This window comes from Neopelma chrysocephalum, unplaced genomic scaffold (assembly GCF_003984885.1).
Source record: "Neopelma chrysocephalum unplaced genomic scaffold, ASM398488v2 Primary Assembly neopelma1_138, whole genome shotgun sequence".
Classification (NCBI taxonomy): domain Eukaryota; kingdom Metazoa; phylum Chordata; class Aves; order Passeriformes; family Pipridae; genus Neopelma; species Neopelma chrysocephalum.
Genome location: NW_020897800.1, coordinates 6959900 through 6977860, shown reverse-complemented (window position 1 = coordinate 6977860; position 17961 = coordinate 6959900). Strand labels below are relative to the sequence as shown.

The window sequence follows — 17961 nt, the reverse complement described above, 5'->3', positions numbered from 1 at the left end:
GGTTATAATATTAAACTTAAATCTGTCACTGGTGTTAGTACCGCATGTTCTGCCTTAAAACAGCTGCAGAGAGAAGAAAAATGTGCCAGGGCAAAATCTTTAAAGTACAAATCTGCTCTTTGAATATGTTTGAATGAATATTTAGTGGCCTTTGCATAATAACCATAATGGTTTTTAGTCACGTTTTTGCTCTAAAGAGAAACAGCGCTCTTCCTTTTTAACACAGTAGACATGTACCTAATATGTGATACAGCACACTTGGTACCCAGAAGGCACTTTTTACCTCCCAAAGATGTCTTTCTTCATGCAGTAATGTAAGAATAATAAGTGGAGGCAGCAAGATATGTTAAAGTACAGCTTTCTCTTTCCTGAATGTATTTTCCTGGTATAATTGCATATATTTATCTCAGTGTTTTATAGTGCATTTATAAAAGCATTCCTGCCTCTCTCTCTGATATTGCAAAAAGCTCTTATTCACTCTTTGGGCAATTTCAAGAATTGTTCATTTGCCATTTATTATATTTAGAAGCACTTTATAATATGAAAGGAGACATGGAGCAGGGCCTTGATAAATAAGTTATTATGGTTACAATAATAGCTGTATCTGAGAAGATGTTTTCATAACTCATTAGCACTATTGGCATTTGAGAGGTGAAGACATAAAATTAAACCTAAGAGCAGTTGGGCTTATTTTTCAGTAGACTTCAAGTTAAGTATTTCATGAGAAAGAAGGATAAATCAAAATGGGATTAACTTTTGTAACTTTATAGATTGCACAGTTGATGAATTTCCCAAATATAGGTTGTCGGCTCTTAACAAAATTAAAAATTTTGATTTGTAAAACTTCCAGAGATGCCATTTTCCTCCTGTCACTGACCCCAGAACATGGCATCACATTAAGACAAGAATCTTTCACTTCAGGAAAGATCTTTCATTCTTTTTGACAGAATATGCACATTTTCTGCCTCACTTTCCATGTCTTTGTTCCTTCTCTTTGGTTTTCCATTCGGTCTACACTTGCCATTGTAAACCCAATGCTACTTGATTTTTCCTAGTGAGCTTTAGGGTTCCCAAATTCAGGTTGCTCACATATCACTCTCTTAGGAAGCAGAATTATTTTTACCACAGCAGCAAGAGCATCTCCCACCACTGTCCTAAACTTTGCTTGTTCTCAAGATGGTGGTGTAGGGAGAGAAATCTCCTTTCCCATCTTGTCTCCTATGCATTCAGTGGTAGAGATCCAGGGACCGTTTGGCCAAACTCCTGGTGGTGATGAGGGAGGCCCAGCTGAGCAACAGCCATATGAGATGAATGAAGTTGTGGTTTTGTTTTAGTGCTTCTTTTCCCTTGGATTCTGTTCCCAGACTCCTTGAACTACATTTTCTCAAATGTTGGTGCATTGAACAGAGCTCTGGAGTGATTTCTCTTACAAACAGGTCTTTGGTCTCTTTTGTGTTGCATTTCTAATTTCTCAGAGGGTTCTTCCTGTCTCAGTGGCTTATCATTAAATGAAGGCATTATCAATTGATATATTTATGGAATATTTGGATCCCTAAAAAGCCATGTAGTGTAGCAGGTTTGAAGTCTTTATTGCTCAAGAAGTCTTGAATATTGCTGAAGTAGTCTCTTTAGGTGAATGTAACTTTTCTGTTTCACAGTTCTAGTACTGGATGGGTTTTGAAAAATGGCTGTATTTAACATTTCCATTTTCTAGGTGTGCCAAATATGTGTCCTTTGTTGAGTTGTCAGTTTAGTAGCTAATGTGAGTAGAGGAGAAGCTGACTGGGAACAGGATTCAGTGTTCTAAATGACTTTCCCAAGGCAGTTTCATTCTATTATCACCAGTAGCATCTATCAGAGATTGGGAAAGCAAGCTTGCTGTGTATTTCCATGCCCCCCGTCCCTTTTTGAACAGGTATTTGCATTAACTTGCCCTTTTCTCTCCTAGGCTCCATAGATGAGGGAGTTACGGAGGGGTTGCCCACGCTTCAAAGCACCTCTGGCACCAACGCTCACGCAGACGATGACGATCGGTATGTACCAACCCGGGGTGCAGTGTCCTGCACAAGTGCTGGGCTGTAATTACCCCTCACACCCTTAATTCCACAATGTTTGGTTGTTCCTACATCTAATTCTCTGTGTAGCTCAGAGTACAATCAGCTTCTGGAAGGGTAGATGCTTTAGGAGAATGTAGATGATGAAAGTCAGAATTTGCTTTTCATTTCCTCTCTATCTCCAGGAGGCACTGGTGAAGAAAGATATTCATGGCTTTGCTGTTTCTTCATCACTGTTCTTTATTAATAAATTCAGAAAAACCCCTTTACTGTGAAACATGCATACTAAAGCTGCCACACAGCCCCAAAAGCAGCAAACTGAAAACAAGGACGTGGTCCTGACTTCACTAGACGTCACTACTGCCATAAACCACATAACAGCCTTAAATCTCCTCTCCCAAACTCTCTGCCTGTAGCTTCTTACCAAAATGCTGTATGTCACTTGCTGTAAATATTTGGCAGCCTTTGCTGTGTTGAGCTGAGTGATTTATTAAGGGAATCCCTTATAAGGAAAGGCTGGTGGAGAAAACCAATCTAAAACAGGTCTGTTGGGTCAAAGATATATCATAATTCTGTTAGAGCCAAGTGATGGCATACAGGAGTACACACAACTGCTTTGACATCTATTTCTTAGTTATGCCCTTCCTAAGCACATTTTTTCAAACTGGCTTTTGCAGTGTTTTGTCAGATAACTGGGTCTGTGGAAGAAGTGTGAACCTTTGGGAGTGTTCCAGAAATTGTGTCAAGTGAAGCTCCCTACAGAGATAACAACCAAGAGCCTCATTTTCATAGCTCATAAAAATCTTTCCTGCCATTTTCATCTAAAACCTGTCCCATTGTAGGATTAAAAAGGGAAAATAACTGCTTAGATAAGACTTTTTTGTATGACATGGAAGATTTTATCTATCTGCTAACTGGATTATTTCAACACTGGTTTATTTTAGAAATTTCATATAAAATTGCACAGTTGCAAGTGCAAACTACCTTGAAAATCCAGAGATATAAAATTCTTTAAACGCACTGAAAATTCTCACTGAAAGATCTCTTCCATGCAGAGGAGGAAAGAGTATTTTCCTTAGTTTATGCCCAAATTTGAAAATAATTATTCTCAGAATGACAGAAGCATCAACAAAATGAACTAGAATTTGCACCTTGTTTATAAAACAATTGAACTGACAGCTACAGGAATTTCAGACTCCATAACAAAGATTTTCTACCAAGTGATTTGTTTTGTAAATTCAAATGAAAGTGCCAAGACTGTGCTTATTCCAAGATGGAGAAAATCTCCCTCAATTTTGGTTTTGATTTTTTTTTTAATACACCTTTAGTTTAAGTCCAGGTTGTACATTTCTTTACTAATAGAGATTCTCAAAATGTCAAAATCAGTTGTGAGTGGCCAATGCAAATTTATATTGAAAAATATAATTTATATAATTATATTCCTAAAATAAAGCAATAGACTAGTCCATTTAAAATTCTAAATATTACATCCTTACCGCTGTGGAAAGAATCATAAATATTTCAAAATCTAAAATGTCTTATCTCTTGTTTCTCTCTTAAATAATTAACATCATTAACTGGGCCTCCTCCATAATCAGTGTTTCATAAACACCAGGTCACGTGTAATTGCCAGCTTGATAGGCACACAGGAATCTGTTAAGTATTAAAATTACTGTTTCACAGTGAAGTCTGATCTATTCTTTCTCTGATATTTCACATTTGGATTGTAAATCACTTTCTAACATAGATGTGTAATTCAGCTGATTTAACAGTTGGTCTCTGTATCAGTTCGTGGCTCTATTTAAAAGGAGTTGCAAAGGCTCAGTTATGAAAGGTTTCCGATCCAATAAAATGAGAACCCCCACATTTCTATAATAATTGTTATTTACAAATAGAGAACATTTCGAGGCTCACTGAGCATTTTGGCATTCACATTTTTCTGAGTTTAGTTCTACATAATTAAATATGTGTGTAATCTCTTGGTGGAAAGAAGAAAAAATTGCAAGCGAAATATTTCAGTGAAAACATTTGAAACCTATGTTTTTCTGTAGCTAATACAGAAATTCTCAGAGATGTCAGACAAATCTCAACTGTTAAATGCCACATCTATGACAAGTCATGAAAAATTGAGTATTTGTGGAAAAGAAGCAGGGGAGAGAAAATCTGGGTGTGTTTCCAATATCATCTCTAAGCTATGTCACCAGTAGGTATTTCGTCTTGCTTGCAGTATGAGCATGGGAAAGACAAGCCTGTCACTGGTAGCTGGAGAGCCTCGTGATTCCCATTGGATCTGCTTTAACCAGCCCCCCTCATCAGGTTTTATAGAGAAGAAAACCAAACTGTAATTTAAATTTCTTTTAGGCAGTTGTGCCCATTGCACTTCTCCTTCAATGGCAGAGAAGGTGGCACCAGTATAGGCCTTGAGGGTGAGAGAGCCTGACAAAGCTGGAAACAAAAAGAGAGCTGTGGCTCCTCATTTCTGCCCTAGTTTGAGTGTCTCCTGAGAGAGCTTGCAGGAGCACAATGTGCTTTTGCCTCCTCACAGTGCCCTAATGCAGGAATGAGGGAGGAAGGACCTCAGGAACATGTCACAAAACCCAAGTGTAATTCTTATTTGAGCACACTACCTGTGTGTCTGTTCTTTATCCAATGATCTGTTCACAAAGAGGAACAGGAGTGCCGGAGTTGGTCAGAAATTCAGTTAGAAAAATCAGAATGTATATTTATATTTATTTCAAAATCCCTCAGCTGGCTTTTTTAGCTCTCAAAGTGGCAGTGAGCTACGTTCTGCCAGGCCCAGGACATGAGCTGGTGACTTCCCTCTTGCAAGTATTCCCTTTATCAGAGAGCAACAAGTCTGTCAGCATCTCTTTTTTCCATCAGCTCTCTGTGTATAAAAAGAAGTGAAGAACGATAAAATTTCTTCTACAGAGCAAATATTATTCCAGTTCCATATGAGACCAGAAATCCTTATGGGTTTAACAGACTGAGTGATACTAAACTCCTGCAGGAAATTGCTTCATTTTGTGTACCTGGTGTTATAGTCTCCAGATAAATTTTGCTTCTGAGACCCATCACTGCCCTCCGACAGATAGCCCCTGTCCTCACAGTTGAATTGACATCCATTTTCAGAGTAGATAAAGACAATTTAGGTATTGATTTTAAAGAGATGCTCCTGGTTCTTGTCTTCCTGTGCTGATCTGCTCTGTGGAGTTCTGTGTGATATGTAGGGAAATGTATTTGTGCAAAGTGCACATTTCATTCCTCTGAATGTTAGAAGTCCACAAATCCAGCCTGACCCGGAAACCAGCCCTCTGGGCTCGAGGTGCAAGGATTCCCTCAGTTAGGGAGACTTTCTGACTGTGACAGGAGACACCATTGTACTCTTTTCTAAGGACATTTTAGCCGCTATGGTTTGGTAAAGCTAAAATTGCAGTGTTCTGGCCACAGAATGAATGTTCCGGGTCAGAGCAGTTCCCTGCTGCCAGTGATGTCTGATCTTCCTGTAAGCTCTGAGCAAGCTGAAATATCTATTTTAGCAAAAAATATAGACCTTAATGCTCAGGGAATGGAAACCCCAGGTAAGTATAAATTGTCATTGTTCCTCTGTTTGTACCAGCAGATTTGTTTTTATTTCACTGTGCCCTTTAGCAAGTTCCTTGCCAGAGGACTTGGATTAGCAAGGGAATTGTAGTTCTCTTAAACAGTTTCCAGCTAGAGGCTATGTAGGAGCAATTAGTCAGTTTTAAATAAATTACTTTGAAAGTTAAATTGTTCCTATTACAGCCTGTGTGCTGTTTTTTAAACACAGCGCTAGAGCTGTTTGAATCAGACAAGGAGCAAGTATTGATTCATGAGATTAATATTTTAAACTCAGAAATATGTAATTGTAGATACTAATATTTGTTCATGGAACTTGGATTGAAATGAAAAATGAATTGGCTGCAATTTCATTTGTAAATACCACTGAAGCTGCAAAATACTCCTTTGCTTTCAATTTGCTCAGCTCTTTAAACTCTTCCTCAGGGACTGTTTGCTGATTGCAAGTCATCGATACGCCTGAGAAAATGCCCACGCCTGGAAAATAAAGTTCAGTTTGCAGCTGTGCTCAGGCCTGTTGCCCAAAGAAAACACAAGTCAGAGGCTGTTCCCCGGGTTTGTTCAGATGTGCAGAGTCAGTGACTGTAGGATTTCAGGTGTAGGTCAGACACTGCTGTAGAGACAGAAATTTCCAGCATAAAGAGAGATTTCAAATGTGATGTACCAGTCTCTTCTCCTCATACAAATGTGCTCAAGGTTCAGATTTCCATGGTTATTTCTCTGGCATGCCTGTAAATCAGTGCCTTTTTTCTTTGTAGTCTGGAGAACGTTCAGTATCCCTACCAACTCTACATTGCTCCTTCCACCAGCAGCACAGAGAGGCCCAGCCCCAACGGTCCCGACAGACCCTTTCAGTGTCCCACCTGCGGGGTCCGCTTCACTCGCATTCAGAACCTAAAACAACACATGCTTATCCACTCAGGTGAGAAATTCCCAGCAATTCCTCGTTTATAGCCTCGCTGTGCAACAAATGTAATAATGCAAGTTTTTTACTCACCTCCTTGAGAGCTGATTTCAGCAAGACTGAGTAGAGATATGTCTAGTTGAATGCTTGTTTTGATCCATGGAGTCTGACTGATAGCTCTGCTCAGGGATGATTAGCATTTGTGCGGATCTGATTGCCTGAAACTCATCAGGTAAGGCATTTTCATGATAAAGATTTGAGATGAAATAAAGTATACTTGGCTTTTTTATTATACGAAAGAAGTGATGTAGGTTGAAATTCTTCCTCTGACGTGTTGTAATTGTCTGCTGTGTTTTAGAGGAGACTTGCAGCCGTAAGAAAATATTATCTGTCCTTGCATTGAAGAAAGTTATGTGCCTTTGTATCTCTGGGTTTTTGGAGGGATTGCAGGACAACTGAATTGGTTTGCTAATCAATTTAGCTCCTGCAGATAGTACAGAGGTTTGTGTGAACACCTCCTCTGAGCCTTGACCCCCAAATTGATGCATTCATTTTGATTTGTAACCAAGCTTGAAATCTCAGTGTCTTTGCTATTGGTGTTTTCAAGACTTGTCAGCATTATCTGACAGTAGCATTGACATTTGAATGAATAAAGGGAATATTGAAGAGTTTTTCCTCTTGGGCACTAAACCTCATGGTTTAGCATCTCCTGCTTTGAGCCTGACTCTTACCTGCACACAGAGGATGTACCATTTTGGGGCAGAGCAACAACTGTCAAGGTATAATTTTTTCCCTGTCAGCAATTATTTGTCAAATCCCTTCAAGCAAGATGACCATATATATGTTTAATATTAAAAAAGCAAACTCTGTGGGCGTATCACATGTGAAATTATCCAAATCCTGTTGTTAAAAATCTGACAGCAAAGCATCTCTGGCCAACGTGTCAACTGGGAACCCCTGGGCAAAGTTGGGAGAGATTTTTACTGTTTTAGAGTAATTAACATGCAAAAGAAACTCTCAAAGCTTGTAAATGTTGGAAGTGTTTTCTCATGAGCAAAATGACTGAAGAGATTTTCCTCAAACTACCAGAGGAAATAGATGCCCTTGGACAGTAGGAGAGCGTGAAAAGTTTGAGCTCCACCAGCCCATATTCTGGTGTATTAACTTGTTTTCACATGCTTAACGGGGCATTTCAGTGTAACCTTAACTACAGCTTTCTCTGTCTAAAAGCCCCAATTAAAAGTTCAGCTCCTGCTTTGAACATAAGGAAAGCAGAGTGAAAGACCTGGGAAATAACAGCCTGGGCTGATGCGCATTGAGCCTTTTGAAAAAACCTTTTTTATTCCTTGACAGCCCTATTATGAATAGAGCTCCATATTGCAGATTCTTGGCCTCATGTTTGGATTTCCCCACTTTCTGGAGTTCAGACTTTTTATTAAATCTGAAGTTTTTGGTGGTTCAGACCATTATGTTGTAATACTTCTGTTTGGGTGTGATTGCACACTCAGCCACTGCAGCATGTTGCAGAGCTTGTATGTTTTAGGGTAAGAAATGAAAAATGAACTAGTAACTGAATTTCTAAATTAATACAAGAAAAAAAAAAGAGGGGCATGAAGCTAAATTGTCTTAGAGAGCTGTCTGTCATGCAAAGTTGCTGAAAATGCTTGTATAGCAAGGTTCCCACGCGATATAAAAGCTGTTGCTTCCCCCTTTTATCACCATTCTTGCTGCATTACAGGGGCATCCGTGTGCACACAGTCTGCCTGCCAGAACACTTCTCTGAGGCCAAAGGCAGCCAGAGAAAAACATTGCAATTAATTAAGGTTAGGCTGATAATTGCATTGTTGGGAACCAGTCTGGCACAAGAGTCTCCTGAGATCAAAGGAGTTCAAAGGTGGTTTGAGATGACGGCAGCATCAGATCCATGTTGGCTGTGCCTCAGGATCTTAACCGTGTGCTCAGTTTAAACCGTGGGGACAGAGACTATGGAGGTCACAGTTAGGAAATGGAGAAAGTTAGGTTGGAGAACCCTGTAGAGGGTTGTCCACCTAAAGATGGTCTGAATTGCCATTTGGAGCCAGTTGTAGCACTCTCTAAACAGAGATCGATGTTGCTCTGGGCTGGGCTCCTTAATTCCTGTTTTTCTAGGTTGTTTCAAGTGCAGCTCCATCCTCATTGTTCCTGCCATTTTCAAGTTAACCAGGGAATCTCTTTCCAAAACAGGGCTTCTCTGAGAGCTGCTGTAGAATTCCTGAAGGATTTTGCCTGTGCCCTGTGGTTCCAGAAGGTGACATGTCTGTGCTCTCTCTCCCACAGGCATTAAACCCTTTCAGTGTGACCGCTGTGGGAAAAAGTTCACCCGCGCTTACTCGCTCAAGATGCATCGCCTGAAGCACGAAGGTAAACGCTGTTTCCGCTGCCAGATATGTAGTGCCACTTTCACTTCCTTCGGGGAATATAAACACCACATGCGGGTTTCCCGGCACATTATCCGCAAGCCTCGGATTTACGAGTGCAAAACATGTGGCGCCATGTTCACCAACTCTGGAAATTTAATCGTTCACCTGAGGAGCTTGAACCATGAAGCGTCAGAGCTAGCAAACTACTTCCAGAGCAGGTGAGGTGCACAGCAAAAACCTAACAGGGAAACTTGCTTTTTTTTTTTTCCCCTTTTTTTCTCCTTTATTCCCCCCCCCCAAATCATCATTTCCTGCTTTCAGGGCAGCCTGCTGTGCCTCTCCTCAGGTTGCCAGCTAATTCCAGTCAGATTGATTCCTGCACCACTCTCGGTTGTGTCTGATCTGTCTTACAGCATGTGAGTTCTATAGGAGGGCACTGAAGAACCCAGGGATATGCAGAGGCTGCTTCTGAGCTACTTAATTTCTCTTTTCAATAGTATCTATGGCCAGGCTAATGGTGTGAAGCCATAGTGTTCTATACTACAGCATCCATGGAGTTCTGTAAATAATTTTCTATTTAAAATCTTGTACGTAGCCTGTTCGCTTACATAGGGCACAGATTTATTACTTCATTGTAAGTACTTGCTTGATATTGTGGAAAGATTGTATGACTCTGTACCCTCTTTCATCTTCTAGGTAACATTACTAAATTATTAGACCAATAGGGTTGGCAATACTAAGGACCACTTGAACATTTTCTATCAGGGCACAAAAGACTGGGCATATCTCACAAATGCACTTTGCTAAAGACTGTGAAAAGGGTTCTGAGGCATCAGACCAGCACTGTATTCTCTTATTGATATAAATATATTAGTTGAGATTTGAGCTATAAAATACAAAAGTTGGATGAGGAAAATTGAAGACAGAAAGGTCTCCCAGCTCTTAAACCTATAGAGAGTTGGTCACCTATAGAGTTTCACTCTACAGAGAGAGTGCAGCTTGGTGTGCGTAAGTCATCTGCCTTCAGCAGTGCAAAAGAAGTATATTCTAAAAGTTACAGCATCACAGTCCCACCCCTCCTGATTTCCAGACATTATTCTTTTTCCCCTACAGAACATTTCAGTATTTTGTTCTGTTTGATTAACTCAGAGGTGACGTAGGATGAAAACATTGCAAAAAAACCAGGAAAGCCAGTTAATGTTTTTTCCAGCAGAATATTGTGTAAAAGTACAAGTGCTTCATATCTGTGGGTTTACGCAGTTCTTGTTCTTGGCTCTCGGGCCAAAACTGGAGCGAAAACTCTGGTTGTGGTAAGCACTGCATTGTCAAATTAAAGTCAGATTAAAGGGTATGATTTTAGCTGCCTATAGCCCTTCCTTCAGTTTGAATTGACAAACACCAGTTTAGCATGGTTGATTGTGAGTTCGAGTTGAAGCAGTGAATGCTGCTGTCATTTAAGGACTGCTTTTAATTCGATTATTGCCAGGAGGAACCAAAGCATACAAACCTGCATATATGTAATATATATATGTTTGTCTCAAGTACAGACTTCATGTCTGGTGTTGAAAATGTGCAAAAAAATTTTATTTTCCATATGTCCTCGTGCCATGAAAATACTACTGGAGAGTTTGGTAGGTTTTCTTTGGATCCACTCAGCCCTCAGCTGGTAAAAGTACATTACAGAAGTGTTGTCTTAGGAGTGAAAGGGGAAAGAGAGGCAATTACGTGCTTTTCCTGGCACTGTGATGTGTTGGCATCACAACCTCCCACTGCAGCTCTATCTTCAGCAGAGCCCTTGCTGCTTCCAGCCTGTCCGCTCCAAAGGGAATGCTGCTGCTGGTCTAGGGTGAATTTACCTCTGAGGTGGGAAAGGCCCACATTTTCCCACTGCTGAACTCATTTTTGCTTCTATTTTTAAAGGCTGAGTGTTCCCTTTCTTCAGTGAGGTTTTCAGTGCCATGTGATGTTCCAGACATTAACTTTCATTCTCATCAAGGTGATACAATCTGAGTAACAAGAAGTTGCTGTGTAGGAAATACAGGTCAGGTGCAAAATAGATGCCATTGAATAAATTCTCTGTGTGTAGAAATGAGAAGCAGGTTATAGTGCTTGGGGGAGTGTGTCACTGCCATGTTCTTGCAGCAGTGTGAAATGAGCATCTTTGTTCTCAGTGTGTAGCTTGTACGATGTAACTGATACAAAGAAACTGATACTGCTGATGTTTGTGTGAGAAATGACATTTCTCTTCTGTCCTTTGCCCCTCTTCTAGTGACTTCCTAGTACCGGACTACTTAAACCAGGAGCAAGAGGAGACCCTCGGGCAGTATGAGCTAGGGGAGCATGGCTTTGAAAGCAACTCTTCTGTCCAAATGCCTGTCATTTCACAGGTGTCGTCAACTCAGAATTGTGAAAGCACTTTCCCCTTGGGGTCTCTGGGTGGGTTGGCAGAAAAGGAAGAAGATGTGCCAGAGCAGCCAAAGACTAACGCCACTGCTGAGGCAGCTGCAGGTGACCCTCCCAAATCGGAGCTGTCATCCATCACTATTGAATAATTCATGGCTTGGTTTCACTTTTGTTCTTTGGAAAGTGCCTGTGTTTGGTCCTGTACATTTTAATTTAATATTTTTAAACAAAAAAAATGGGGAGATTTTCCCCTTTTTACTTTGTAAGCTACGCTTTAAACAGGAAACTGCGACAGATGTTTCATTATTTTTCATGACTGAATGATCACTTCTGTGAAAATATTTAAGACTGATTGCACAAAAAAAGATCTTGTCAGAACATCATGGAAGCTGTGATACACTTCTAAAGAAGAACAACTGATTCAGATCACTTTAACTATTCCTTCTTCCACAGTTAGAGCAGCTCATTAAGTTTCTCTTGCTTCTGCAGACCCTCTGGTTAAGGGCAAGAAATCAGAGGAAACCTTTTTCAAATGACAAACAAAAGGATGCACTGGAAATCATGATTGAACAGTTTTGAGTGTATGCTTTAATCTTGTGCATAAAAAAATGACACTTCCTATCTGCGCCTGCTGGTTTTCAAAGCTCTCACTGTGCCCCTGTGCTTGGCAATGGTGAGTAGTTTTGAAACTTAACAGTCACAGACTTCTTCAAAACACATTGTCCCTTCCCATCTCAGATTAATCAGTTTTCACAAACCAAGTGAATCGTGCCAGGTGTTCCTACTTCTTCTATTCCAGTCCTTTTAGAAACTACTTGATCAAATAGCCTGTCCAGATCTGCCCAGCCAAGGTTAGTGGAAAATGGTGCATCAGGAATTGGGGATCATGGAAGAGGTTGTATCCATGCAAGCCTGACAGATATCTCCTGACTGGATCTGTAGATGGGGAACCACGTAGGAAAATGAAGGTTTTCCCAGATTATTTGCAGTTCTGATCACTTCCTCTCCCATATACACTGTATTTTTACTAATCTGAAAGCTAAGTAGAGGGAGTTTACAGATGGCAAAAAATTAACTCTTTTGTGCATTATTGCACATTTTTTTGTTTCTACATATGCATGTATAGTTTCAGAGACTTTTATTAGCCTGTTTTGGACAAAACAAGCAATTTATTCTCTTTAAGGCCAACTTTCTAACCAACAGGGAGTTATTTACAAAAAGCCTATATAGCAATGATGAATTGTTCCTGTTTCAAAACACTTTCAATCCTTGCCAACTCAGTTTATTAAAGGCCATTACTCCAGCTACACACACAGCCCAAGCAAAGCAATAAATTGAAAGATTTGCAATTTCATTTTTCCATATTTAGAAAAAGCTGGAAATTCAAGGTGTGGGATTTTCAGAGCAGTGAGTCTTGTTTTGTCAAGGCTGTTTGGACTCCAGTACTGCTTTGAAACCTAAATTAGGAAGTCCATTAGGAGATTTGTGGTTTTTCTTAGAGCTTCTGAAGTTCACTCAGTGTTTGATGCCCAATGCCCATGGCCTACAGATGACGTGCTGAGCGAGTAAGTATTGCTTGATCTTAGTATTCCAGAGGCATGAAATACTCCCTTAGTTTTAAGTCTTATTTTTTGGAAATTGTTGTTTTCTGTCCAGATTTGTTTTATGCAAACACAAGGAGGAAATGAAACCAGTAGAGAAAGGTTACTCCTGAAGAAACACAAGACACAAAAGTCGTATTAATTGCAGATCAATTTGTATTCAGGCAGCTTAGGCAGCTCTGATACTCTCTGGGTCCGAGTTCTTTCTATTAATAGCCAACTTTTGTGAGGAAAAAAGTTTATTGACTTTTGGAAAGAGCTTAAAGGGTTTCAGTGACTTTAGCAATTTTTCTCTGCTGTGTTTTAGTTAAAACCCACATATTTTACTTAAATAGAGCGAAAGCCATTGGGATTTAAGTACTTTCCGAGTTGCTGGAATGAAGTTTCTCCCCCAGATAAAGGGTGTTTTAGAAACATGCTGCAAAGTTCCGTGCTGCAATTCAGTCTCGTGTGTCTACCTTTGTGAGGCTTCTCAAAAGGGCTTGAAGGAGAAATGCTTTTGCTGGGCAGCTGTCCTGGGAATTAGCCCAGTCCTGGTGATGGGCTGAATTTAAAGACCATTTCTCTTCCACTTCTGATTTCTGTAACTGAGAAGCCAGTGAGACGAGACAATGCCTTTTGCTGAGCTTTATCCTGAATTACAGGGCTATGACACTGAACTCAAATACAGAATTTGCTTCTTTTTCTGACAAGTATTATGCAGGTAACTGAGAATCCTTTGTGATTCTGAAAAGTGCTTCACCAGAACCACATTTCTTAACTGCACAGATGTAACAATCAAAGGTGGTCAGATATAAGGTGGTGGATATTACCTTCTGTTAGAATCTGATCGTTTGCACCCATTAAGTATTTTGGTAATGAGTTCATTGGGGAAGAGGTGAGCAAATACACAAATGACATATCTGGATATTGGATTATTTTTAAGACTTAAAATGTTGAGTCAGAAGGCAAAGTGCTTTCTGAATCCCAAAGAGAAGGGGAAAAGTCACAAGCTTTTGTAGCTCTAATCTGTTCTTCCTTGGAAAGAAATGAGGATCATTAACCCTGTGGTATAAGGCAAGGCCTGGGTTTCATTGTTATTGCACTTGGTGTTACATATGATCTTCTCAACCCCCTGATCTCTGGGTAACATCTTCATTTAGTTCTCACTTCTCTGTCTGGTTCAACTGGAGGAACAATAGAGTTCTTGGAGGATTTTGCTTGGTTGGCTTAGAGTTGAGTTTACATGTTAATTATTCCGTTTGTAATTGTTTCTTCTTAATATTTCTTTTCTCCATAGAAATGAACACAGTTTAAATGCAAATACCGTTTTATTTCTCTTCCCTAACTTGTTGGAAGTGTTCAGTTCTTTGAAATGCTGGTGTTCTTCACAAGAGAGGTGTAAAAACATAGGACATCTTAAAACAATCTCTGTTGCTACTGTGGTTAGATTCCAAATAGAGCGAGAGGGATACCTAACTAAGCGAGAAAAAACTTGCCTTAAACTACACTTGGGATTAAACCTAAAGCATCAATTTCTTTTAGTACATTATCAGAGTGTTTTGAACTCTGGACTGCATTTTCTTTTGTCTTCTTTCTTTTCCTCCCCCAAACGAATCCATTATTTCTGCTTGACAAGGGGCCCGGGAAATTGGGATTGGAAGGCGCCCTGGAGGTGATGTAGTTCAGCCTCCTGCTCAAAGCAGAGTCAGCCAGGAGTGGTGTTTGAGCTGGAGTTCAGTTGTCAGGCTCACAGAGACCATGGGCAAGTCTCTCATACTGAGAGATCAGTAGACTCAGTTCTTGAAAATGGTTCTGAGTTCACGTGGATCTTGAGTCTTAAACTTTTTAAAAAAGAAATAGCTGCCAATGCAGTCAGATATATTTTATAAGACTATGATCCCTATATGTCCTTTGCAGGATAAGATTTTATTGTTTTTAAGCTATGGTTTAAAGTTTTTATATGAGGGCTTCAGTCACTTCTTGGTTGCTGGTTCCCCCTCGAGCCCAGGATGTGAGAGCTCTGAGACAGTGCTGGTCTCTCTCTGAGACAAACCAGGAAGCATTTTATATGCAAAATAAGCTTTGTGCACCCTGCAGGGATGGAGAGAATGCAGATGGAGGAGCACCTGCTGCTCCTACATCCACCACAACTTCCCCACCATCAGAGTATGGAAAATAGCTAATTTTCATGCAGCTCAATTATGTTGGAGTTTTACTTACTAGGTGAAATGAAGTTTTGGAGGGTTCTCATCTCCAGTTACAGACATAATAAATCCCATTGCATCTTGATGACAGATAAGAGGGTTCAAGGCCGGACAGTACCTCGGCCCTATCAGAGGTGCCTGGTGAATACAGTGGGTTTCAAGTATTTGAGGAAATGTACCATAAAAAAAACACAAATGTGAATTATTTTAATGCAACAGTAGTTACTGCTCTGGGTTTTTGTTAACTCAGCGTGTGCTATCACAGGTACTCAGTGTCCCACAGGTCTCAGCTACAAATCTGGTTGCACTAATTAGAAAAAAGCAGAATCTGGTGCTGCCAGCCTGTGTGGCAACTGTTCCTACAGTCTTCCTGAGGGTTGCTGCAGTCCCCAGAAAGTGATTTTGGTTCACCATTCGTTCAGCTGATGCATGCTTTGATATTCTACCCTGTAACCCTGGCTTCACCAACTCCTTGGACAGCTTCTTTGCCCTGTTCCTGCAGTGCCTTCACTCCAGGTGCTGCCCTGTGGTGAAACCCTGAAGAGGGAAAAGAGGACAAAAATGTGAATTAAATTATTGTTGGGCTTCTTTGTGCATTTTAGTACCAGTGAAACCCCTTTAACTGTGCCAGTCTCCAGTCACCAGCCGTATATCCAGTCATCTCATCCACAGTACAGCTTCTCTTGTTGATGCTGGTCACAGCTTGATTACTTGGCATGTTTATTGACCTAACAGACTTGGTTTTTGGGTTTTGGTTTTGTTTTTTAATGTATACGATGTTTAAATACACTTCACATTTTATATAATACTATCTGGCTATTAGTATTTTTCAGGAACCATAGTTCTTGGTGGCTATATATATTTTTGTGACTTTTTTTGTAAACTAAGTGCCGTTTCAACGTTACAATCATTTTTAGAGTTATTGTAATCAATGTGAATATCATGTTTTTTCAAATCTGTTCTGAGCCTGTAGTGTTTGCTTTGTGATCATATGTGTAATGTATATATTCTGTATAGTTACATTGTATTGAAATACTAGCTTGTTTGATATAAGAAAAGTATGTATTGGGTACCTTTTTGCTAGCCTGGTTGTTTAATCTTTAAAAAAAAATGTTCCAAAATACAAAAAAAAAAATAAATCTCCAAACTGGTCCCATTATAGGTCAAAATTAAGGGGGAAGAAAAACTAGTTTTGAGTGTCTTTGGATAGAAACATGAAGCTGAGATTTTTCATTAAAATATTAATGTTTTATGGAGTATATCTTTGCTTCGTGTCATTCTTTAACTCTGCCAGAGTTTGTCTTGCAGTACAAGAGAGTAGTTTGGACCTTCAGTTAGAAGGTGCAACTCTGTCACTTGAACTAAATTCTCTTACACCTTTTGGTTAGAATTAGTCCCAAAATAGCTGATTGTGAGGTAAACTTGCTGGTGTTGAAGCTGCCACTGGGAGGAAGGTAGTTTGAAACACAATTAACATTAATAAATTATAAGAGAAGTTAGATGAGTAAAGAGTATTAAGAATAAAGTCCACATTTCTGTTTCCTTTCCAATATGTATTACATTGCCTTCTGCTCATATTCCCTTTTAGGCTGAGCTCTGCAAAAGCCAGCTTTGCATGGGGTGTTACCAATGGAAAGCCAAGAAGGAGCCTAATCAAATTAGCCAGAGCAGAAGATGTTTAGAAGGATAGTAGACACTCATCGTGGTGGCATCCGTGAGCTTCAAAACAGTCCTGAAACAGCCCAGAGTCGTGGGACTTAGAATCCACCTCTGCTGTTCCTGCAACTCTTGCAATTAAATTAATTTGCCTCCTACAGACCCACCTGGAATCCCTGCTGGATCAGCATTCAGGAAAATGGGAGGTTTGCCACTGCTTGGCTGAAGGGATAACTCTGCCCTGCACCAGGTGAATGCCAAGCAAGCTGAGTGATCAATACACCAGCAGCCAAACTGTGAGGGCTTTGGAGAGGATGAAGTGTGAGAGGTAAAGGCTTGTTGGGTCTCCCATAAAAAGAAGAATTTTGGTGCTTTGAAGCCAGCCCCAGTTTCGAGTGTGCAGTGATGCTTAGCAGAGCATCCCAAATTAAAGATTAAATTCCAAATGAAAGCCTGGCTGAGTGTGGATGAACACACCATCCCAGAGCTGAGCCAGGGCACACCTTGGATGGATGGTGAGGTCTGGGCTGGTGACTCCAGTGGGTTTTTCCAAAGCATAGCCACATGTTTAAGTTTAGTGTGAAACATGTTTTAGCCATCCTGGACAAAGCAAGTTGACATTAGTGAAGCTTTTTCTGTGGCTTCCTCAGAGCGTTTAAGCATTTTATTCCTGACAGTAATGAAGGAGTATTTGTTGAGCACAGCTGAGCTGAGACTGAACTCAGATACCGAGAATGTGGTGGAGCAGGGACCAGAGTTCTCCCAGGGTTTCCTGCACCATTCCCAGGAAAATGAAGCTGCTACGAGAAACCTGGCTAAAGCATAAAGTGCTTTTCACAATCATTTCCAGAGTAGTGAGTAAACTGTCATCACCACTGTTAGAGCAGAGATTGCTGTGAGACCTGGGCAAGCAGAGGAGGGGAAAGTGTGTCCATGTTAGAGCCTTGCTTACAGCCCAGAGACCTGGGGTTCAGTCACTGGGGGGGGTTGGGATCTGTTAACACTGGTTTTTCAGAGGAGAGGGACTCTTAAATAGCAGTTTTAGCAACAGTAACCCCCGATTTCCTCAGCTGCCTTTCACAAATCCTTGAGAGACAGGCCACAACCACCCAGAGTGAGATCCCTGTGTTTGGAAACCACTCTGAGGGCTTGAGTTAA

The 17961-nt window shown here is 40.4% G+C and overlaps 1 protein-coding gene across 2 annotated transcripts in view; it reads left to right on the top strand.

The window, feature by feature from the left end:
• ZBTB44 (zinc finger and BTB domain containing 44) overlaps positions 1-16406 on the top strand; it is a 36595-nt gene extending 20189 nt beyond the window's left edge. Inside the window, exons 3-6 of one of the 2 annotated variants that reach the window (XM_027699351.1) lie at positions 1949-2033; positions 6413-6576; positions 8875-9175; positions 11227-16406. In XM_027699351.1, the coding sequence (XP_027555152.1) occupies positions 1949-2033; positions 6413-6576; positions 8875-9175; positions 11227-11509 (833 nt within the window). In that variant the 3' untranslated portion in view covers positions 11510-16406. The remainder of the gene's footprint in view (positions 1-1948; positions 2034-6412; positions 6577-8874; positions 9176-11226) is intronic. The other variant, XM_027699352.1, reaches the window with a different exon arrangement.
• Positions 16407-17961: the final 1555 nt, after the last annotated feature.